The 25285-nt window shown below is 44.1% G+C and overlaps 2 protein-coding genes across 2 annotated transcripts in view; both read right to left on the bottom strand.

Moving 5' to 3' along the window:
• Positions 1-25285, bottom strand: part of LOC135368250 (uncharacterized) — a 59483-nt gene that overhangs the window by 29618 nt on the left and 4580 nt on the right. The gene's annotated exons all lie outside the window — the stretch shown is intronic.
• Positions 23945-24539, bottom strand: LOC135378879 (P2X purinoceptor 7-like). The gene is made up of 2 exons (XM_064612028.1): positions 24332-24539; positions 23945-24098 (listed from the first exon to the last, which is right to left on the bottom strand). Exons 1-2 carry the CDS (start codon positions 24523-24525, stop codon positions 23945-23947), a joined length of 348 nt encoding a protein of 115 aa, XP_064468098.1. The 5' UTR covers positions 24526-24539.

Genomic DNA, 25285 nt, shown 5'->3' with positions numbered 1-25285 from the left:
AAATTGGTAAGTTATGTGCTGAGATCGTGTTGTTGAAGCCAGGAGTGCTTTGCTGCATTATGGAGCACATTGTAGTAGTGCACTTTGCGTTTCAGGCAGGAGAACCACTGCAGGGTGTCGCTCTTCCACCCACGCCAGCCATATTATCAACTGGTAAGTCACCCATGCAAAAACTTCTGGGAAAAGCATAGGAGAGATCATGAACGTGCTGAGGAACATTCATACCAATAGTTTCCTCCAATGTGTAACTTGCGCAGACATTTTCTTTTTACTGCTAACTGTAACGGACAGAATACAAAACTGTTCCAAGTGACAAATTGCACATATGGTTTGAGTACCCTGGACTATATTGTCTGTACCTAGTCCAAAAATTACAGTTGTACTGTTGCGCTGTCATTTGTGCCACTTGCTCTTGCTAATAGTGTACTTTGGATGGGGTATACATTTCAGATGCTTCCTTGAGATCTATCAACCGGTGGGAGCTACATGAAGGCACAAGACGCATTGTTCAAGCACAGAGAAGGTTCTCTTGTTGGGGGTATCAAGCTGCATCAAACAAATCCTTGGATGCTTGAATAGACCCGCAGAGTAGCCCCTCTGCACATGAGAAGAGTTAATGTATGATTGCAAGTGTATGAAACTACAGGAAGATCCTCAATAAAGACGAGCAGTTCTAGGACTGACGGTTTTGTCATGGACTTCAGCACGTTTCTTGTAGTTTCTTACCTGTAGAGAGAAATCCTTCCAAGGCAGTGGACAGAGTGCTGTAATTCTGATATAGCTACAGAACTAGCATGTAATATGTAACTGGGGCCTTGTAAAATTTACATCAACCTGTTCTAATACAACAACAGGAAAGCCTGTTGCTACAACAAACAATACCGGTTATATCAACAGTCCCTGTAAAATTATTGAAACAGGTCTATGTAAATATTAACAGGACTCCTGGACTATTTTTTTCCAGCACTTTCCTGTTAAAACAACAGAGAAATTTTTCTCAGTGTAGTAACGGCGCTACGTACAGCACTAATTGAATGCTTGTTGTAGTTCTTCCGAATCGAATTATTCCCTTGCATTTGCGCTGGTCGCTTAATAATAAACAATTTTTAAATGTTGTGTCCCATAGGTTTGAACAAAACAGAATATGTGGGTGTCCCTGGGGGTGCGTTCTGTGTTGTCCTCGAAATTCGATTAATTCCTCTCATCTAACAGCACTTAATAAGAAACTCTGCTTAAATTAAAAGTTGTGACCTTTGATATAAAAACATAGTGTTTGGATCCATGACGAAAACCCGAGACTGGGAAAAAGACGAAAAACAGACGACACAACACAAAGCCTTTTTGAGACTTTGTGTTGTGTCTTCTGTTTTTCGTCTTTTTCCCAGTCTCGGGTTTTTGTCATGGATCTTAGCCACCAGCTCGCTTGCTTTTTAACCATTTTATCTGTAGTATTTGGATATTGTGAAACGCTGAAAATTTGTAGTGTCTGTAAAATTGATCCTTATGTTGATTGCCAAATAAAATAGTTGTGTTTGAACAGCCGTGCATGTATTAGGGGTTGATTGTTCAATATACCCTTTCTGTGTGATAGCTCGATGGGCTTGAAATTAAAAACCCACTGAGATAACTTTTGGTTGTGCTGGATGGATGGATGATGCGTAGTGGCACCCCGTGGAAATTGGCAGTGTCACAATAATTGGCCATGTACAGCGATCTCAGAGTTGTTATAATAAACGTTGTAATTTTGATTGTAACATTAACGCTAAAGAGGATATTCTAAATCAATATGGTACCATATTGATTTAGAATATCCTCTTTAGTTAAAAGTCGTGTCCATTGATATAGAGCATAAGCCTTTTGATGTTGGTGCTCCGGCGCATGAAAAATTTGTGTATGATATGGTGATCGCCAATTATCAAATAGTTTCACTTGTAAAATTGTGAATGGCTCGCTGTGGTCAACGGATTATGGTTGATGCCGCGAGATACCTCTTCAGTGTTATTCAATCACACCGACACGGGAGATGTGAAATTGGTAAGGGGTAAGCATATTTCTCTTCTGTATTCTTTATTACGAGGGTTGCACTGTGTTGTCTCGTGTTGTTTCTTTTTCAGGTCGTGAAGATTTTTCAGCTGGGTTTTTCTACTTCACTTGTTTGGCATTACAATTCCCAGCACTATCGGCTTTAATAAAATATTTTCACTTGTACAAATGTGTATGTATTCTGCTAGCATGTTCGAACGCGAGCGGGAAAGCATCTGCATGCGTGAGCGCGAGAAGGAAAGGCGCGGCACCTGCTCGTCACCCTAGTTCTATTAACTACTACTTCCGCCGCGACTGCGCATGCTCCGGATGAGTGGGAGAGACTTCCGTGCATGACACACACTAAATTTTTTACACCCTTACCAATGTTAAAATGGTGTATTTTGCAACATACACCCAGTGAACACCCATCTTACACCCCCCCCCCAAAAAAAAAAAAAACTTGTCTAAGTTGAAGGTGTAAACAAGACGTAGAAGGGGAGTACACCAATATAGGTCGAGGTAAGGGTGCAAAAAGAGTGCTCAGTGTACACCCTCCATGCCTTAGGATACTCGTTGAACATAAGTAGAGTAGACAAGCGAGCTGGTGTGTACGATTGAACGCGACTTTCCTCAGGCTTAAGGAGAAGTTTCCGTTCAAGCGTTCATTAGGATACCCATTCCAGTGACCGTAGTGGGCATAATTGGTGTTCCTAGGTTTACTTCCATGAGTACCACCCGTGCAAAAATGAGACATCTCGCAAAAGCGTTGCAATAATTTTTCAGCAACCGAGTTGTTTAAAAATGAGCTTAAAAGCCCAAGTGATTGAAAAACACTTCGTTATGGCAATAATCTCATCTCTTTGTAGGCGTTAAAAGTCGAAAAAGAGTTAAATGACACAAATGATTTCATTATGGCAAGAATTTCGTCACTTTGTATTACAGCCCATGGACACACACATCCACGATCCCGTGAAGCGTGCACATGCATACATGTCTGTGTAAGTGTATATCTTCTGAGGCCTGTAGACGTGGAGAGATTGCTCAGTCATTTGTATTAGCGAAACATGGCACCAAAGCTGTCCATCCGACAATGCACATTTTGCATTATTAGAGCACTTTCACGCAACACAATATTATCAGTGAAATTTCAATGCAATAATCAGATGAACTGTTAGAACAGAGTAATTATCACTGAACAAACATCACTCAAGGTGGTAATGGGTTACATAATGCAAGATGAACATACTAGCCACACATCTTTCTGAGGCTAAATTGTGTCATGAAAAAAAAAAGAGAGCAAACGCTGGAGTCAAGCAGTTTCCTGATGGGAGGACCACATACTGAACCATTTGTGTGCATGAGGTTGCAAGAATGACACTGACAGAGTCTACAGTTATGTCATGATCCATATAGAGTTTCAGCTTAAAACAATGCATGACGTGGATTGATGACGTGTCTGTTTCCTTGCCGATGTAGAAATAGTTCCTCAGCTTCCATATTTTGAAAATCTCGTACAAGTGTGAATTGAGACGTATAGCGGACAGCATACAGGTGAAAATGGTTGTCAAATTCCACTGTGTCGAGAACTTATGCAACACCGAGGATCATCCTATTCACGGCATAAATGCCACAGAGCAGTGCAAACACAGGCAGCTCATATGTAATTTCATGCACAAGCACGAACCTGGTGTGTACAGAGCACCGTTAGTTGTGATGGAGTTCACAACATGAACATTATCACAAACAATGTCCCCCACTGCTTATATACAGCTTCAAAACTTCTGGAAGGTGCTCGAATAGACATTGCTTGTAGCCTGCTATCGTGAGCTTGTTTTCATAGTTACTCTGTGAGAACAAAGACATTTGAAAATATTGATGCCTTGTAGCCAAGCTCAATGTTATATTTTTGAAGTTCTTGGTTTTGCGGGCAATGTCTTTGAAATATTGGTGTTTCGCCTCAAAACGCATGGCCCAAAGCTTGACGAGTGGAACGTACTCGTAGATGAATGAGGGGTAATGAATTAAATAGTGCATTTTGCAAGGGACTGACACATGTTGGAACGGGTTGTGGAAATCCACCATGAGAAAGTAGATGACGCACTGCTAATATGGAACGTGAGGCGCAGGTATCATCTGGCTCATTATGAGGTCAACCACTTCTGTCAGCAGAACATAAAGCTTCCATACCGTAGTAGAGTAGCGCGATGAAAACACGGAGACAGAAGCGCTTTCTTTCAACACTTTGGAAAGTGCATAAACACATAAAACCACACAGAACCCACAAGAACCTGCCGTCACATTTCCTTCCGCCGGAGAAATGCTATCTCCTTTCCAAATAGGTTGATCGACAGTATCGCCACACATTCATCTCCCAACTTATCAGTTGCGTTTGCCTCCACTATCTCCCGTGTCAATCGACAAGAAGACCTTGGGCCCTAACCTGGTCAAAGTTAATCGACCGCGATTAATTTAAATCTCTTCTGTGATTGGTGCACAATCGAAAAAGGCATGAATATTAAATGTGGTTGACACCTCTTATCAACGAATGGCCCCACGTGTTGTCTTGGAAAGCGACCGGCCATCCTAAGAATCCGAAGGCCACACCTGTGGTCTGCCAAACAGAAAACTCTACCGGCGAAAAAAGGAATTTCGTGGAAAATGCGCAGAAAAGCCGCTCGTAATTTCCATTTTGGCTGTTTGTCGTTTTTCATGACGTACAGGTGTGCAAGACGGGAATGTTTGTGTGACACCGTGATTGTACTTGGCATTTATAATTAGGTATGTGCCCGTGAAATGGCGCTGATTGCAGGCAATAAAACGATAAAACGCGCGAAGGATCATAGCAAAGGGTCGAACGGACTGTGTGGGGCGAGCCGCAAACGCGTTTATGAGAAATCGGTTCGTGCTTTAAATTTTGAGCTTTATTTATAAGATTTTCTTTGTATTTTTCTGTGTGTTCATATGCTCGATATGCCTAATGATAATTCGCATTTCAATATGCTTCTTTTGCTCGTGTGCTGTGTGGTAATGATACCGCAAAAATGAGCGTTGATAGTTTTACTCAACAAACAGTGAACTTTGATCGATGAGTTTTTTTGTGAGCACACCGCTACGTTGCAATAACATTGATTGCACGACGGCTCTGACGACGCTTCGAAAAGCGCGCCACTTTCACGCATAGAAGCCGCGATTGGCGCTGAGAAACGGTGTTACGCGGTGCTCTTCTATCATTATTAAACAAAAAGGAAGAAAGATATGATTTTTTTGTTGTAACGAGCACATACAGACTTTATACAACACAATAAACGGAAATGTACATGCGGACCCATCACGAAACCCATCGCCGCTCAAAGTAATCGACCCTCTTTCGCTACATTACTTTTCAGCTTTGAAACTAATCTTTTACGTCATTGTTACGTCAAAATGACGTAGGGTCACGGTCCGAGATCACGGCCGAGAGGCTGCGAAGGAAAACTAGGTATAAATTTCAATGGAAACGGGTCGGATTTCAGGGCGGAGTAATTCATGGCAGCCCCGCCCTACAGCTTGTGACGTAAAGTAATCGAGGTCGATTACTTTTGACTTTGGTCGATTACTTTGGGGACACATAATGTAGCTGATCCGTTCCACCCCTTTCATTTCGTCCCAAAACAATTGAACGTGTTCCCACAAATGGTAAAATTTGCTTCCAGTACGATTCTCGAGTTTTCCTTGTTTTTATAAAATATGTGAAGTACCTACACTTTCTGTCTGCGAAAAAACAACAACTTTATTTTCGACCTTGGAGAGTGGGGAGTTTCATCGCCACAGGCGATACTCTACCCCATTGCTGGATCGAATGGGGGGAATAAAATAACGAGCCCCTTCACAATAACGATCGAAGTCCGATGGTGTCCAGAAATGTCAGAAGAGCTTTGAGCGCAGAGCGTTGCTGGCTGGATTGGGCCAGGGACCAAGCAATTTCGATAGGGAGAAAGGGCAAGAGTCCAGCTGACGAAGAGACTCGGAGACTGTGGTTCGGGAAGGTTCGTAGTGAGGGCAATGAAGAAGAATGTGCTCCAGATCCTCAAGAGCACCACAGTGGCAGCAGGTGGGAGAGTCAACTTGTCTCAAGCGGTAACTCCACTGAGCTGTAAAGGCCACATCGAGGCGCATTCGGTGGATTAATGCAGCATCTTGACGAGAGGTGTTTCGTGGCATGCGGAAAGCGAGCGTGGGATCAACTCTGTTCAACATAGAGGGGGGAAGAATGTCGGTTGTCCGTTGGCGGGAAGCCAGGGGTGTCACTAGGCGTCGCAGAATTGAACGGCGGTCTCCTCTCAGCAGAACAATACGGGTCCGTTTCCGATACGGGAGTGCTGCTTCTGTGGCGCTGTCGGCCTGCTCGTTCCCCACGACACCACAATGGGCTCGAACCCACTGGAGAACTAGCCTGTGGCCTGCGGCGTAGATAGTGTGGTAAGCCATTAACACGTCTGTGACTAGGGGTGCGGATGGGCCTCGTATGCCGGAATTTTCAATTGCCTGATGTGCAGATTTGGAGTCTGTAAAGACTGCCCATTCCCGGGGTGGAAAATCAGCGATGTGTTGTAGAAAGAAAAAGATGGCATAGAGTTCCGCCGCTGTGGAGGAGGTTGGATGTGAAAGGCGTCTTCCGTGCACGACGCCTTCGGATGGAATGACGAAGGCTGAGGCGGACTTGTTGTTTCGGGATGCGCCATCAGTATATGCTGCCGTCAACGTAGAAAACTTCTCGTCTACCAGAGCATGAAAATGGGCTCGGAGGACTTGAGGGAGGACCTGATCTCTTCTTTCCAGAAGGTTTGGGAGGCGTACAAAAGTGAGCGGTATCGGTAGAGATCAGGGGGCTTCCGGCGGTATAGTGTCCTTAGTTATGAAGCCAGTGAGAGCCAGGCGTGTCCTCTGCGCTACTCGATAGAAGTCGCTTTCAGGGCGGTATCGAATTTTCCTGAGTAGCGGGTGGCGGGGAATGTGAGCACGCAAACGGAGGTAGTGCCGAGCCGTTTCCCGTTCACGGAGAACTTCAATCGGGAGCTCACCAGCTTCAGCCAGTACTTGCCGTGTTTCAGCCATTCTTGGAACTCCGAGGCATCGACGAAGGCTTCGAGCAAACAGGGACCGAAGTGTATTTAATGAAGTTGTTGAAATCCTGTGCAGAATAGGAAGGCTGTAAAGTACAGTTGCCCTCACCAATGCTGCGTGAACGGCGAGCAGGGAACGCTGATCACAGCCCCATCCTGAGCCAGAAAGATGTTGAATTGCGGGGAGCCATCGCTGCACTTTAGTTTCAAGAGTCCGTATTCACCAGCCGACTTGAACCATTGGTTTAGTGACGTCGGGTTTAAATCGATCACGTGATTTCTCCGGCTATGAAGAGCGGTTGACCAAAGGTTGACCTCAACGCACGCGCATTATTGGCCTTGTCATGAGATAGTGGCGGGGAGGGAGAACGTAGCAGACGACAGAAGGATTGTGAAGAGGAAGCCCCCCTCCCCTTTCTTTTTTGATTAGGATGCTGTTGACGATTCGAAAGTTCAGACGGCGCTGGCGCCCTAGCGCTGCCAGAGCGCTGCTACGGGTGCCTTTCTCTCATGCTTTCTCTGTACCTGTGAATTAAAAGCTTATCGACATATTGATATGGCCACTAAAATCGTGTACAAAAAGAGCATGTGGCATGTTATTTGAAAAACTGCTTTACGTATTCGCGCGGATGCAATCGTTGCGCTCTTGTCAGTGTCCGGTCGTCGATTGTGAAATGGATCTGCGTCGATCGTCTGGTTGTCGTTTGTTGTGCGGCCTGCTGTGTGCTGAACTGCAACGATCAAGATAGCCTCTCGATCGCTGGGGCATTCCAGCAGCGTGTGTTATATGTTGCAACGTTCCCAAGGTGTGTGCGGGCGCTTGATCACGGTAGGCTATGTAAACAGAAATGACATGTATTGGTGGCGTTATCCTTCATGCGACTCCCGCAGCCATAACTTTCATGGTGTTATTGTTTTAAGAAATCGACGTGCTACTTTGTCACAAATCTGCAGTGTGTTAAAGCATCACTTCTGTGGCTGCGTTCCTTCGTGCGCACAGCTTACACAGAAAACCTGTAGGCAGGCACCTGTAGGCCTGTAGGCAAGCAAAAAGGCAGTCTGTCGTGCGAAATATATAGAGGAAAATGATCGCTACCTCTAGTGTCGACGTCCGTAGCGCACGCCAAGTGGCGAATTATGTCGGTTGAGCACCACGAGAGGTCGAATACATCAAGTGACGTTGGGGATCGCATGTAAGTGGGCTCGCGGTTGTTCAGCAGGCACATGTTATTATTCTCCATTGCCTCCAACAACCTCCTTCCCCTACTGTCTGCGAAACATGTAGGAACGGTATGTAATACATTGTGTTTAGCTTCAGCAGTATTGGTTCTTTAACGGCTTACAAGTGCAGATGCAAAGGCTATCCTGGTGACTATCTGATTGGCTGCATTCTTTCTAGACGTCCTTGCAGTGTATGCGGCACAAATAATCTGCAACTGTGTGAGGGAGCCACACGCTTGTGATACCCTCTTTGTAAAATATGATGTAAGCTTCCTGTTCTAGGGATGCAAATTACATAATTGAACACATTTTACTTGTTTACTATTGATTTTATATTGAACGTCTTAGTCTCAATGGCTGTATTAGAGATATGAACATTACGCCCCAGTGAGTGATCATGCTGTCCGATCGACAAATGTCAAGACCGAAACTGCAGGCTTATCACACTAGCGTATGACATGTTGCTCGTGTATTCAGCTGGTGCATATAGATATCTTTCATTCGCTACACAGTTTTATGAGAGAACTCCGTGATGTACCGAGGTGAAGCTAGAGTCAGCTCAGTGAGTCTTTCTGTAACGTAACTATATATTAATTCATTAAGTGACTTCTCATGTCGGGCTTATGTTTTCTGTGAAATCCAAAATACTTGCATTGTGGCCACCCTATTAGCACCAGTTTCACAGTTTGCACGTCAGCAGGCATGCTGTTGCATGTGGTATGCCAAATATCCCTGAAATGGTAATGCAAAAGGTAAACTGACTCTCTACATCCTAGGGATTATGCATAGTTTCATCCCCGGTGCATCACATTCACTATATTCATGTAACGAATTCAGACAGTGTCTAAATATGGCTGCATTTATTTGATCCTTTGGTACGATGACTTGGTACAGGGTGTCGGTCAATTTAGCATATTTCTGGCAATGATCTAACTATAACATAAGATATCGATATGGTTGGATGTTGCATTTCTATTGATGTCGCTAATTTATTCCTTCGTATGTCACTCTAGTGGACAGGATACGCATATTCCCTCTGCGGCATCAGAAGCAGCGTGCCCAGTTTCAGTATCACTTGGAAAATTTGGGGGGCTGAATTTGGACAGTAAAAAAAAAAAAAAAATTGCCTATGTTCTACCACATCAGTTTTAGCAGAACAATCCTTAGTGCATTTTAATACCTTGTGCAAATTATGTTAGTCTTGATTCTCCTATATAAGTATTTGTTCCTTTATAACTTTGCAGGGACTTACCAAGTAAGCACAGTTTCGTATACTGGGCTAAGATATAACAGATTGCTTTTAGATCATGCAGTATAATACTTAACTGGTATCGCTTTCATTTCGTTTACTTACAGGCACATCTTCCAGTCACACCTTGCATTGTTTACACCGGGACCGATATTCTATCAACCGTAGAAATGCACTTGTACATGGACCAACTGAAACTCTTCCGTGTCATAAATGGAGAAGAAGGACTCTCAGTGATGATGACATGTTACTTTATCTTCAACATTAAGTATCCCAAAAGGATTTCAGTACCACGTGCCTGCTTGAAAGCCTTTGCCCTGCGTCAAGTGTAACCAAGCTGAGACCTGCAGCCGTTACATTTTTTAACAGGCTGCGTTAATGCAGGTTCAAGAATAATCGTTTGAACAAGCTGCGATAATATTATTCAAAGTTGTGATAATATTTCTTCGAATAGCCTCTGAACAAGTTGTGATTATGTTATTTCAAAGAAAATAAATATTTTCGAGTTGACAATGTCACCTAAAAAATACGTATTCTAACATGTTGTGATAATGTGAGATACAAAATAAAAAAATGCTGTTTTTGCTCAAAAACTATATAGTGAGTTTTATTTTGTAGTTGTATTATGAGTGATGACGCTAACCAGACACCACCAGTAGTTGTGTAACTGAGTTCGAAGTGATGAGTTACTGAGCATAGAAGTGATGCCCTGTGCTGCCTCCGACATACTTGTTGATTTCAGTGGTAGTTTACTGATTACACCCCATGGTACAGGTGTATTACACCCGCTATGCTGGGTGTAGCTGCTACACTCAAAAGGCTGTACGATATGACGCACACAATCGACACCAAAAAAGGTGTAGAAAAATTAAGGTGTATTTTATTACGCCAATCTTCTGGGGTGTAGCTGTTACACTCAAAAGGATGTGCGATATGACGCACCCAATTTACACCAAAAAAGGGTGTAAAAAGATTTAGTGTGTACAATGATCATAGGTGACGCATACTCGCTTTCTCCTTCTTCAATTACTCCCACATCAAGTATGCGTTTGATCTCTTTTCTCATCATTTCCTCCTGACGCGGGGAAACGCAGTAAGGACGTGAACATACAGGGGATTCACTGGTCAACTCGATATCATGAGTTGCAAGGGCAGTTCTGCCTGGGTAATCTGAGAAGATATCTTTGAAATCCTGTACCAGTTGCTTGATGTCCTCCTTCTCCTGTTCAGAAAGCTTAGCATTACTTAGTACCGTCTGAACGATTTCGTCTATGTGGGCACTACTTTCTTAACGTCACTCCATTCTACTAGGTCCGAGGGCTGTTCTTCGGGAACGTTTAAGCCTACGCTTACCAGGTGTGTCGAACTCAAATAGGGTTTCATTAGGTTCGTGTGGTAAGTCCGTACTTCCTTTTTCTTTCCCTTGAACTCGATCATGTATGTAGTGTCCGAAAGTTTCCTAATTACTTTAAACTGACCGTCCCAATGTACCTCTAGCTTGTTGGCCCTCGTAGGCAGTAGCACCAATACTTTGTCACCTTCCTTATAAACCCTATAGGTCGCGCGTTGCGATCGTAGTAGGATTTCGCCCGCTGTTGCGCTTCTCGCATGTTACACTCAGCTATTTCACGCGAATTCCGAAGTCTTTCGAGTAGGCTCAGAACGCACTCTAGAACCGTTGTGTCGCTCTGCTCATCTTCCCACCTTTCCCTTATGAGGCGCATAGGGGAGCGAAGCGCACGCCCATACACTAGTTCAGCTGGGCTGAACCCAGTGGCTTCATGAGGCACGGATCTCAGTGCAAACATTGCCCCCGGAAGACCCGCCTCCCAGTCTGCCTTGCATTCGTAAGTCAAAGCCCTCAGTACGCGCTTCAGCACAGAGTGCCATTTCTCCACTGAGTTACTTTGTGGATGGTGTAGCGAGCTATGAATTACCCGGATTCCACATTTCTCTAGAAATGTCGTGGCCAGTGCGCTCGTAAAAACGGATCCACAGTCACATTGGATCTCCTTTGAAAAACCTACCCGAGCAAATAATTACCGTCGAAGATTGTTGTTTGAGTGGTACCGCCTCGGGGAATTTGGTAGCCGGACAGATCATGGTAAGCACGTACGTGCTACCTTTTTTCGACGTGGGAAGTTGCCCGACTATGACCAATCTCTGAAACGGCTCGCTGATGATCGGAACGAGTGTTAGAGGCGCCTTGCACCGCTCGTTGGGTTACCCCACCTTTTGACATGTGTCGCATGCCCTAACGTAGTTCTCTACGTCTATAAAACGCCCAAGCCAGTACCATTCTTGAAGCAGCCGTTGTTTTGTTTTACGCGAGCCTAAGTGCCCTGCCCAAGAGTTGTCGTGACAAAGCCGCAATACATCATTGCGCAAGCTCTTTGGTACTATCAGGTGGTCTACCACTCGTCCATTTTGATCTTCATAGTGCCTGTACAAAACACCGTTTTTCTTAAAGGTCTTGACATTCTTCTTCGCAACCCCCACCTGATCATTATGGCTTAGTATCGCTACAGACGCGTCATCACCCTGGAGTTTGATAGGGGTATCTCTGTCTATGTGGATCAGGTTAGTTAAAGCTTCACTGTTGGTGCCAAAAATTCGCCTCTGCTAGAACCTATGTCTTTCTGATCGTCTGCGCTCTGATGATCTCTAACTGTCGGCGTCTCTACATGATGACCCCTATCTCCTTGGTCATGCATACCCTTCTGCTCCTCAGCCTCTTCGGCAGCTTTCAATTCCTTGAGCTCTCGCGCCTTCGCCCTTGTCATGTGCATATCGTGTCTGGTTCTAGATTCATACCCGCTTTGCGCATTAGGTGAGCCGTTCGATTTGAAAGTAGATACAAGTACTCTTTAGGTAACTTGTCGCTTAGGCAGCTTCGGTTCGCAGTTCTTCGAAAGGACCCTCTAGCATTACCTCAGCTACGGGTAAACACACACGCTGTCTGTTCTTCCATCACTTGTCGGATCCACACACATTTACTCAGGTAGTTTTCCAACGATACAAATGATGGATGGACTAGGTCAACTATCTCTCAACACCGTACACGGTCGCCAGTTTACATTTACCTCGTACAAGTAAGGCTTCATTATATCTTCGCTATCGCTTTCACTCTCGTATGCCATAGCGACACGGGGATTTCTACAGCCCACGGCAATCTGCCCTTCTTCCTTGCAGCGGTGACAGACAATCGGTTGTTTTTTCTCAAACGCTTTCACTTTTTGTCTGTCGTTCTATCCTTCCTTTCCCTTCTGGTCCCCTTTTGCCTGGCTATTTTTAGGGGTTTCCTGGTTGGCGCTCTCCATTTTGTTCCCGCTTTCGTCCATTTAGAGAACCGGTTTACTTGGTCGCGTGGGTGCCGTGGCCTCCTTTGCGTCAATCCGTCCCAACGAAGTGTATTCATCAGCGAGATCGGCGGCTGACTCTATTGAGACGACTTCCCAATTATCGCGCACCCATTTTTTGACGGCTTCGGGTATCTCTTGGAAAAACTGTTGTAACGCGAACACCTCAACAATTTTATCCGCGTTCCCGAAAGCTTCCGCACTCTTCAACCATTCTCGCAGGTTTGCTTTGATGTCGAATGCACGCTCTGCAAAGCTGCTCACATTTCTTCCCGTTCCATCGCGGAATCTACACCTGAACGCCTCTGCAGAGAGACGGAAACGCTTCAGCAAACTTTGCTTTACTTTGTCGTAATCTTTCGCGTCCTCTGCCGAAAGGCATGCTACACTGTCTGCGGCTTCACACGGGATGACTGTCATTCGCCTAGGCGGCCAAGTTTCTTTAGAGTACCTCTCTGTTTCGCACGCCGTTTCAAAATTTACAAGGAAGAGGCCCATGTCCTGACTAATTTTGAAGGGTTGCAAAAGCCTTGACGTGTCCACATTCTCTGCCCTAGAAACTGACTGTCGGCTCCCAGATGGGCTCGTAGCCTCCTTACGAAGCTCGAGTTCTAGCTTCAACTCTCTAGCTCGGACGCGCGCGTCTCCCTCATCTTTTCTAATTTAATCTTCTCGAGTTCGAGTGCTGGAGATTCCCTGTTTTGTTTCTCTTTTTCTTTCGCATCCTGTTGTCTCTTATCTAGAGCTTTGAGGGTTTCGTTAATATCATCGCCCTCAAGTCCTGCCTCTTGAACAGCCTCTACGACTTGCGCCTTCCTCGCTGTACTGCTTATGGGTATCCCAAATTCCTTACATACATGCAGTAAATCTGCCCTAAGGAAACGCGTCAAATCCATGATACAGCTCTTGCCTCACGCTATTGTCCTAACAGCCTCCGTCGTGCTGAACAAGAATACTCAGCTAGTACCGTCAGAGGTAGCCCCAGATAGATTTGATTGCCCACAAATCTGTTCCTGGCAAAATGACAACAAAGTGAAACCGCTTACCAGCTGCATCCTGAAGTCGTGGATCCCATTCCGCCGCTGATCACCAGTTGTTGCGAACCGCCGTATGGTAGCGATGGCCGGATTCCCCAACACCCTGGACCGGAGTACAGGCAGACAGACGACAAGATAACAGGAACAACGGAGAAAGTGTATTTCATGTGTATTTCGGGTTATGTACAAAGTGGATCTCCTTTTGCCGGTCAGCGCGTCCGCTTAAATAGGAGACGTCCATGAGAATAAGGTCACAGCCTTGAAGTGGGTTCTCGGAATGAGGAATTCCATTCCCTATTGACGAAGGTGCTTGTCTGGCTTGACCAAGATGGCTTCCGACAGACGGGGAGGTTGCCGAAAATGGCGAGTCGTAACAGAGCGCGTTATAACATGTTCCCATGCCGCACCACATACTTGCTCGTTCGTGTTGAAAATACGTAGATCGCCCTATTTCAAATGTTTGTGGACCCATTCTCAAAAGTACATATGCTGTTGTAACTTCGTCTACACCTCTTACTTTAACCTATTGTTTCTGCATTCCGTACACTGCAGTGCATTTACATGCACTGCAAGCGTTTTCGCCAGTCGCCAACCTATTAATCAGTCTATTACGAATGTCGAAGTGTTCGAACGTGTGCCGTGCCGCGCCGTGGCTCACAAGCAGTTCGTGTCATTCAGGCTTAAACTTGAGGATTTTATCCGTTTCTAAGGTACGTAGTCGATATGTCAAGCATTTCTGTTCTTTCTACACCGTTTGCCATGTTTTTACCCCTGCTCGTAGGCATTACGACCGGTGATGGGAGAAGACCGAGATGCGCAATGTTACCATCCGCGCTGTGTGCATTGGAATGTAGTATATTTTAACGCCCACTCACGCTGACATGCTACTGTTCCAGTATCTTTGGAAATGGTATTTCTTGAAGGTTATGCTCGTACGACGCGGCTGGCATAGGGGCGTCGGCATTTGCCAGCAAGAGGTTAAAACTCCCAACAGCCAAATTTTAACAGCGAACATTTATTATCGTATTATGGAATGCAAGTTTCGGCGTTTACTACGCGCCCCTTATTGTCGTTGTCGACAAGTCTCCGCAGAATTCTGTTGCACACTTTTTGCAAGAACTCGATAGAGTAGTGTACTGCTGCGGGTTGCATAAATACAATACCGTTGTAGTTTCGAGATCTCAACATTGATTTGTGAAATGATAACGTAACTGCAACGGCATACAAGGAAATTTCTTACAACCACGGGTTTGCGCAAATCATAATTTTTCCTAGAAGGTAGGGCGATCCTGCCAGCAGAGATACACTAATTGACAGCATTATTACAAACCTAAATGAAGTTCATTTATGTGATAAAGTGGCTGCCAGTGACATCAGCGATTATGAGCTCATTTATATGATATGTAAACCAAAAGCCGCCATGGGTGCGTCAGTTACTGTGCGATCTGTTATTGATTTCCTTGCTGTTGAGCGGTACCTGTCTCTGAAGGAATCGTCGCTATCTGACTGTTGTAGTGCTCAAGTTAAGTTTAGCCGTTTCTTTAGTATTTTACAAACTGTTATTGCAAAATCAACACGTCAGATACCTGTGAGTAAGCGAAGTACTGCTAAGAAATCCTGGGTTACCTCGGGCCTTCTAAAATCTATTAAGCACAAAAAGAACTTATATACCTCTTACACTCTTACAGCTGCATTGCAATAAAGTTAAATTAAATTGTATTGACTTGAATAAAAAGTTATCGATCTAACTCAACGAATCCAGATCTGTATGTCCGCTATAACAAGTATAGCAATATACTCGGTAAACTCTTGAGAAAAGCAAAGGAACAGTACTTCGCTCGGTCAGTGTCTGAATGTAGGGGGAATGAAAGGAAAGTATGGAACGTTATAAAGGCTGCACTAAGTTAGGCCAACAAGATCAGTGACATTCCTTTTCTGGCTGACGATATAAATGCGGTTATTACCGACCTCGCAACTGTTAGTAATGTGTTTAATGAGTATTTTAGCAGTATCATATAACAAGTAGATATTATGGCTCCTCCGCCAGGCGTTCCGCTTCCACTGCGTTAAACTAATCCGTCCACGTTCTACCTATATGCTCAAGAGCTTGAAAATGTTATCTTAAATGTGAAATCAAAAGATCAGGAGGGCATGACAACATTCCAGTTGCGTTCTTAAAACAAGTTAGTCTATACTTATCAGGTGTATTATCGGATATCATAAACAATATATTTTCAGAAGGTATCTTTCCAGTCGAATTCGAAGTTGCGAACATTTTTTTCTGTACACAAAAAAGCGTGATAAACACTCCACTTCAAATTACAGGCCTATAGCGATACTCTCACCACTGAGAAAAATAATTGAAATTATACTTCTGCGCCGGTTAACATCTTTCTTTCTCTTTTTTTCATACTTGTAATCTTTTATCAGTGTCCCAGATTGGTTTCCCAAAAGGTAGATCCACTGAATTGGCACTAAGTAATGTTATCGAGAAAATCAAAAAGGAGCATGGACTGAAAATTGCTTACCATGGGCCTTCTTGTTGATTGGACGAAAGCATTGACCTCATCAATCATGAAATACTTTTACTGGAACTTGAAAAAAAATTGAGGAAGAGCCATTTAGGCTGCTCAGAAATTACTTGAATGAGAGAAAGCAATAAGTTAAGATTGGAAATTCTCAACCAAATTTTGCTAAATGTACAATTGGTGTTCCTCAGGGTTCAATACTGGGCCCATTTATTTTCTTAGTATTTATCAATGATTTGCCAAAATTCTTATTGGAAGACTGTACCCTTTATGCAGATGACACTAATATATTTGTCGATACCAAGACACCAGAAGGTATATTTCGTGAGGCGAGCTTGGTTCTTGGTAATCTCTCACTTTGATTTTCGGTGAATAAACTGGTACCTAGCTTTACGAAATCTAACTATGTTATATTTTATCCCACTCAGAAATCCTTAAAATTAGATAACTTAAACGTCTACTTTTCGTCACATGTCCTCACCCGGGCCCCATCCGTAAGTTTTTAGGTGCTGCACTAAATGAACCATATTAGTTGGCACAGACACTTTACTGTTATTCAGAAGAAAATGCTACAAGGCTCACACGCTCTGTGTAGAATTAGAACACTACTTCTTCTTCATATTCTTCTTAAAATTTAAATTTACTATTCATTAATCCACTCGCATCTAAGTTACGCACTTTAAGTCTAGGGACTTACTTATCGAAGTGTCCTCCAACCGTTTTTACTAATACAAAAACGTGCACCACGTATAATACTGAAGAGACAACCAAAGGAGTCGATTACATTTGCATTTAGTCTCTTCTCCGTAACTGATATTTTCACCTTACTTAAGTACAAGATAACCATACTCGTTCACCGCTTAATATACACACCAAACATTCCTCACATAGTTCATTTTGTACGTTTTTCTTCTTCATGTCATCTCCGCAGAGATGACATTAACATTAGGCTGTCCGCACCGCCTATGAAAGTAAGAAAAATAAATAGCACGTTTTCATGTAAAGAGAAATTACGGTTAGTGCTTTTGGCAGAGCTATAGCGTCTTTTGATTTTTGTATTTTTTTTGTCTTGTTAATATCGTTATTGTTTATGACCTACATACATGGTGTTCAGTAAGCACTGCAGTTTTATGTCGCAATGTGTGTGGGTGCTGTCCTTTCTCTCTCTTTTTCCAGTTGTGTGATGTGATAGCCTCTTACTTTTTTCAGACTCACAAGAAGGGTTTCACTTGCGTTTTTGTATTGTGCATAATCGGGACTGCCCAGCAGGCCTGGCCTAGCAGTCCCATATTTAACAGCGTTAATGTACGGTGTTAATAACATAATTTTTAATTTGATTTTGAATTTACGGAATCACGAACGCTATCCCTTACCTGACTGTGATCGCACGGTCCTTGTCTGCTCCAGACATTTCCTTCCTGAAGCCTACGAACGAAACTTGTCTGTACTAAGGGAAGCGAATTTGAGCACACAGAGTGCGCGTCTCCGCCAAGAAGCTGTGCCCACTCTTCACCTCGATCATGACAGCGAAAGCGAAGTCCCAATGAAGCGTCGCAGGCTTCAAGTAAGTGAATCAGATGTTGTTATTATGAACAGTGATTTATCCGGACCCCCAACACTCCCGCAAATAATGCGCGACAACCCCCGAAGTTTTTGCCCTGCGTAGTGTCCTTGCTATTTCATCATTTGACATCGGTTGGTATTGATATGTTAGGCTGTTATGAAGTAGCTATAATTATAATCTCCCGTCATCAATTTTGTGCACCCCTCCCCCCTCACACTTGGCATTCTGGACAAACCGCTGCTTCGTAGAATCATCCGTAGAATGTAAACTCTTTATTCATGTCGTGTGCCACTGCAGAGGTCAGTATGCGATCAGAGATTTGACAAAACTATTTTATGCAGTCGGATCCCGTGACTGATACTCTGGCTCCTGAAGTGTATCCTGAGGACCTGCTCCCAAGCCGTAACCACAAAACTAGTCGAGGAGCATGCACACAATTCGAGCCAACGTTGATGCTGGATGAAGGAACCCAGGCAGCCCCAAAAATGCTGTCTGTGAGCACTCAGACCCAACCAATTCGGCGTACCTCATGTAAGTAGGGTGATGAGATCCATTTGTAACGATGCAGAATTTCAGCATGTTACTTATACCTATCGCCGTTTTGTTTACCTCTGCAGCCATCCAATGTAACTTACAGAGCTGCAGTAAAAGCAGCAAGGACTGTTCCACACGGACAGATATCCCACAGCAACTGTTCAGACTGTACAAGGGGTGCCGTCAGATGATGTGACACCTGGAGTGGTGTCAAGAGTCCCATCACCATTTTTTGTTCAAGCCCAAAAGTAATAGATTGTCACAGTGATGATGAGTGTACCTCCAATAGCTTGGTAGATGAAAGTGATGAGTCCTACTCTCCCTCTTTCGATGAAAGTTTTACAAGGTAATACTATGAGCATCTAATTTCCATCCAGCACTGCGAAACAAATGAATGCGGATACATGTGTTTACATCTTCTAGGGACACAGACGACGAGGGATCTCCTTCCAACTCTGAACGAAAATACATTGTCTTTCATGACCAACTTATGGAGCTGTTCAGGATCTGCAGGGAATGCTATTCGCCATGCAAGACCACTACCAGTTTCATGGGGACATTGCTCAGGGTTCGCACCACCTGCCCCAGAGGCCACTTTACAATATGGCAGTCTCAGCCTCTAGTGTCTGGGAAACCTGCAGGTAACTTGTTGCTTTCTGCAGCGTTACTCTTCTCAGGATCAAGCGTCGCAGGTAGTCTTCGAATGCTCCAGCTCATCAATGTGCAAGTAATATCCGAAAGGACATTCTACAACTACCAGCGGGCCTACCTCCTTCCAGCAATCGAGAAGGTTGGTTCACTTACGCTTTCTTCCAGTGGAACGAACATGATGTGTACTTTATTGCTTCCCCCTCTTACTGGTTTCTGGGTGGTGTTCCTATCTATTCCAAGATAAACTGGTACCTTAACTCGAAATGGTAATTGTAAAATGGGTTTTCATCATCTATGCCCGATGATACTTGCTGGTTTCTTACGGGGTTGGCATCTGACATAAATGTCAAGAATGCAAACCAATTAGTTGAGTAGGTTATGTCATGGGTTGAAAGTTATTTTACAGGCACAAACAAGAGAGTGTAGTCCATGGAGAACATTATGAACGAATAGTTTTATTGTAAGTATTCTGGTTGACCACGCAAAACGTCTAAGTGCCCTGTTTCACTCCGCCTGTACGTCAACGCTACAGGTAAACAAAGGGATTATATAGTTTTGGTTTTGTTTGTGGGAAGTGCACATGTGTGACTAAGCGTGTAGTTACGTTTCTGCATAATGCACTTACGTGCTTTCACGTTAGTTACTGTAGGCATATCATACAACTGCTGTATTGCTTTATTCAGTATTTATTTACTGGTGACTTTTATCTCCAGAAACTGTTCTTTCATGTGTCTATGTGCCTGTTTATTGTAGCCACTATCTCTCCAAGTCACTGTGACCAGTTTTTCCACATTGTTTGATGGAGCAATGAAGCTTTACTTCATGTGCCCTTTCTGATTTCTTTCCTTTTTTTTATCTTTGCATCGTAGATATACAAGCTTCGTCAGAATGAACTTTTTGAGAGGTTGTCCGGGATGGCTGTAGATTTGGCTGGAGATGGAAGGTGTGATTCACCTGGTTTCACGTCCAAATACCTAACTTACAACTTCCATGTGGCACAGCTTAACCAAATCCTGCACTGTGAGCAGATAGAAGTTGGAGAAGTATGGAAAACTAACTACTATGAAAATTCAAAGCCCTAAGAGCTTGGATATGTTGCACATCTTTTGTATGCAGACTGATGAAGTCAAATCCAGTGTCCTCATAGAGAAACAGGGACTACTAAGAGGACTCAAGGTCACCAAAGAGAAAGGCATCAAGGTGAAGTCCTTTACTACAGACCGTCACCCTAGCATAAAGAAACACATGTCCACAGAGGAGCCCAACATCAAACACTACTTTGATGTATGGCATGTGTCGAAAGGTAAATGTCATGTTGCCCCACTGCTCTTTGTGTACACACCTCTACTTCTAGGGATAAAGAAGAAACTTGCAGCAGCAAGCAAAGCAAAAGGCTGCAACAGTCTGGACCTCTGGATCCAGTCGACAACCAACCATCTGTACTGGTGTGCCGCAGTGGGAGAAGGCGATGACACCCTCATTGAAGATATGTGGGCAAGCATGGCAAATCACGTTGCCAATATACATGAAGGTCATGGAGGCATCTATCCACAGTGCCTGCATGATGAGCTGGATGACCATGCATGGCTTGTGCCAGGTAAGAAACTACAATGATAGCCGACATGCATATGACAGCGCAGAATATTAGTCGTGATAGAATGTGTAATTATCCACTAAAGATCCATAAAATGTAAAAGCATGCAGTGAAATAATCATCATTTTTTATGCATGCGACACACAACTGTGACAGCTGCATAGATTAGTAGTCCCATTACCCAAATAAGAGTGGCTAGAGATCGGTAGATAATATCATTTTGTGCTTGAATTTCTTGTTTCAAAACACATCGGTAAATGCTCTACATGCTTCTGGAAGTAGCAAACATAGAAGCCCCTTTCAGCTTCGTATGTGGGTACAGGAACACACTTCCAAAAAGGCATAAACTCTCGGAGGTTCAGCCCACAGAGAGAAAAAAATAAAATAAAAAGAATGTCCTCAGTGTGGACTGATAAATGCTGTACCATGATGGCTAATGCACTCATATTTCGATCATTTCAGAGTCGACTGCCCACAAGAAATTTAAAAGCATAACCCAAGCGAAACATCTTATGAAAGACTTGCGGCAGCTAGCACCTGGGCTCCAGACGTATGCATTGGAATCATTTCATAATGTTCTAATTGGTTTTGCCCCCAAATCTACAGCGTTTTCACCAGTTGGTATGCGTGCAAGGTAATGGCATAATTCAGTAATTCATGCTTGTGAACTGAAAAAAAAAAGCTGATCATATCTTCTTTTTTCTTCAGAACCTACTTGGCAATATTACACTTTAACGAAAATGCAAATAAACCTCAAGCACAAACAAAGAACGGTTGCCCAATGTTCAAGGTGAAATCACATAGGGCGAAGAAAGGCACATTCACAGTGTACCCCCTCAAAGAGAAGCCAACATATCGTAAGTTGTAAACCAACTACCACTGAGGTGTCATAGTAAGAAATAACTAATGAACATCTGCTATTGCATGCTATGTGTCGGATCTGCTCGTGGAGGCAACAGAGCTCTGTAGACGCTGGCCGTCCTTGAAAGAAGCTTTTCAGCACACAATATGCAGTGCCCCAAGAGCGATGTGTGACTCGTATGAACGAGTCCCGAAAGAAACACTGATTGCCCAGCACCAGAGCAGATTTTCGGACAGGTCATCCTGTAATCCTGTTACGACCTAGGGATTTATCAGTGTCATACTTTCGCGCTTTTATTTCTTTAGTGATCATTATGATCCATAGTGCAATGTACTGTGGGCCCTCGTTAACATGACCATCACAGTTCCCACAGATTTTGGTCATAAACTGAATTGTCATACTCACGAGAAATGCCCCCTTTGCTGATTGGACTGACTGCAACGCAGAACCGAAAGCCCACGTAATAACTATTATTTTCTGAAAGGGCCTGTTACCAGTGTCTGCTTAGAGCAATTGGCGCGACAGGCACAAGAGTCACGAGTTAACTACAGCAAAGCATTTCCATCACTTGGGTGGTCACAAAAGTAGTACGAGCATCACCGAGATCAAAAACATCAGGAGTCATTCGAAATCTTGGTGCCCTACTTTATAACACATCACCCTCTGCCTGAGGTTCCCGGTGTCCCCTCCCTGAAGGCGATGCAGTCATAGTAACGAGGAGATAAAACCTGTGTTTGGCCCCACGTGACAAAAGTCTTAGTGTTTTTCGGAGAAACAGATGGATGTACGTATTATGAGGTGGGTCTACATGACGATGAAACGGTTCCCAGGGACAACTAATCATAAGCGACCATTACAGATTAACGGAGGTCAGAATAACGAGGGCTTACTGTGATGCATTCATGCATGTGTGTGGCATGGTGACAGTACACAACCCTCCCTGGATGGGGATTGGAGACGCGCTGGTACCGAGCAGTCAGCAAGCCTTCATTGGTAGTTCACAGGGCTGCCTGTGCATGGTATACTTAGCAGTGTGTAGATATTATGTACATATTTACGTAAGTATTGTGTAAGTAATCTGTTATGAATATACACATAAACATTTTAACTTTGGTCTTGATAGGCAAGTGAATGTAGGACGTAGCTTCCCTTTCTGTAATACACAGGGGGAAGAACAGAAACAATGTACAAGTCATGTAATATACGACCACCATTTCAAAACTTGAATCACACGTACAGAGTCTGAATTCCGTGAACTATGATACACTTGAAACAGACAGATTTTGTGGGTATGTGTGTGACATTTTTAGGGGATGATGTGAAGGTTACCTGTACAGTACATATTTCTATTAGATCAGGGGTCTCAAGCACACGGCCCCGAATCGCCTATTTTGTTGCCAGCGAAGTAGTCTTGGCTAACAGTACAAGAAGGCTGGATTCAAACTATAGCTAATAATTTCCAAGCATGGGTTTCCCAGCTGTATGGTATTCAGTGGCCATTCCTATTGTTTGGCACAGGCGTGTGCACAGTCCTTTTCGCTCATGCTCACAAGTTCTCTGAACAAGTAAATTGCATCTACAGCTACCTCATAACTCCATTTGAGTATGTCACTGCCTATGTGCTCTACAAGCGAGTGTTGGAAAACCATGTGCATGGGTTGTCCGAACAAAGGAGATAGTGTGCAGTTTGAATTTAAATTCAGCGTATTTTATTCCCATCTCCCATTTATTTTCTTTCGAAGCCCACCAGACGCTGCCTAAGGTAAAAGCGGTCCCTGACCCAAGTGCGGAGCACGGTAGTACGCACATGGTCTCCAGGACTGCAGGATACGCGAGCCTATAAAGCTCTATTGCCCACATAGGAGTATCCAATTAAATTACTGAATCCATTACTGCCCTGTGTGTTAGCACCGATGTGTGTATGTAGTGAAAATAAGTAAACTCTGAAAGCTCGTGCAGAGTCTGTCATTTTTCCCGTCCTCGTGTAATGTACATGATCCTGCCCCGACAAATTTTGTTGAATTTGTAGAGACTGTAACTCCACTTTAGCAAATGGACTGAAACTGCACTATGACAGACATGTAACTCGTCGAATAGCATTTCACATCACATTGCATTACACAGTGAGATAGTCTGGTGTGATTTGTATACTTCATGCAAGACACATCACTTTGAGGTAGAGAACAGTGCCTTTCTTCTCTTTTAGTTTTACGTCAGGCTACAAAGGAGGGTACTTGAATCCTGTATGTGTGGCAGATGGAAAGGTCGAGCGTATCTTCACCACCACACAGGCAGGCAAAACTGTTCGATGGCTTCCCAAGCGTTGCCACAGCCACCATGTGAAAAGCCGATATGCCATATAGCGATATTTTCTGCATGTGAATTACAAGTTACTTGTGAGAAACAGCACAGATGCATGTATGAAATGTAGTTTGAGCTATTGCCATACAAAAAAGGGACAAACACAGCTGAAACAGTGATACTTGCGGGAAATAAAATTTGTCGCTGTTTTTTGAGGACCCTGTAAACACACTCGTAACGAATATTACCCACGACAAGGAAACTCGCTTTGAATGAAGAGCACGCATCACAATTTAGCACTTACTTATGCACGTCTTCAAGTTTTTTCTCTTTGGCCAGCTGTGAGGTCGTTGACAATTCAAGGTATGTGACCTGGAGCACATCTGCGTCCAAACAAATTTTCCTAAACTTCTTGTGCGTTGTTAGGCACCCACGCTCCTGCTGTTTCACGGCGGCTTCCATTTCACGGCAGCACACGCTTTCCAGAGCCGTTTCCATAACCACGCATCGTCCACAGGAACACCTAGCCCAGTATATACATCACACATTGCGGACAAAATGTCAAATATGGAAGCTATCAAAGTGGCTTACCAGTGTGTGCTCTCAAGACGACCCGGAGACTCTCGATGCGGCGGCGACGCAATGAACTCGTCCGATTCTTCTTCGGAAACTGTCTCCGTCGGCGGCCTTTTAGGTGCTCCTGCGTACGGAACCATTCCAAGACGCTGTGTGCGTCGCATAATCTCTTCTTCCATCGCTGACAGTTTGCGCTTCGCCATATTTCTACTTATGTGGACGGCAGATATACGACAGCGTCGTTGTTGTCCAAACCAAAACCACGCACCCACGTGGTCCGGCGAGGCGTGTCCTCCCGGTCGCCCACAGTTGGCTGAGAGAACTGGATGGTGATGACGTAGGCCCGCTTCGAAGCGATGTGTCCGGAGGTCACGCCCCGCTATTTTTTCCACATTTTTGCGTAGCAACTGGGCCCCCAGTGCACTGAATGCGGTTAAAAGTCGATGTGTTTATGATAGTGAGGGATCCTGAGAACCGTTTCAGGCAGAGTACTCGGAATTCGCGAAAATCATTTCATGGCCCCTTTAAAATCTGGAAAGCCGCCCGGCCCAGATGGCCTTACTGCTGAGTTTTACAAAACCTTCCGTACCGCTCTCGCGCCGTTACTATCAGAGGTTTTTAGTGCGGCTTTCGAATGCGGAGTTCTGCCAGTTTCCTTTCGTGCTTCACACACTGTGCTTAT

The sequence above is a fragment of the Ornithodoros turicata genome, chromosome 1 (genome assembly GCF_037126465.1).
Source record: "Ornithodoros turicata isolate Travis chromosome 1, ASM3712646v1, whole genome shotgun sequence".
Classification (NCBI taxonomy): domain Eukaryota; kingdom Metazoa; phylum Arthropoda; class Arachnida; order Ixodida; family Argasidae; genus Ornithodoros; species Ornithodoros turicata.
This window is presented reverse-complemented; position numbering and strand designations above follow the sequence as displayed.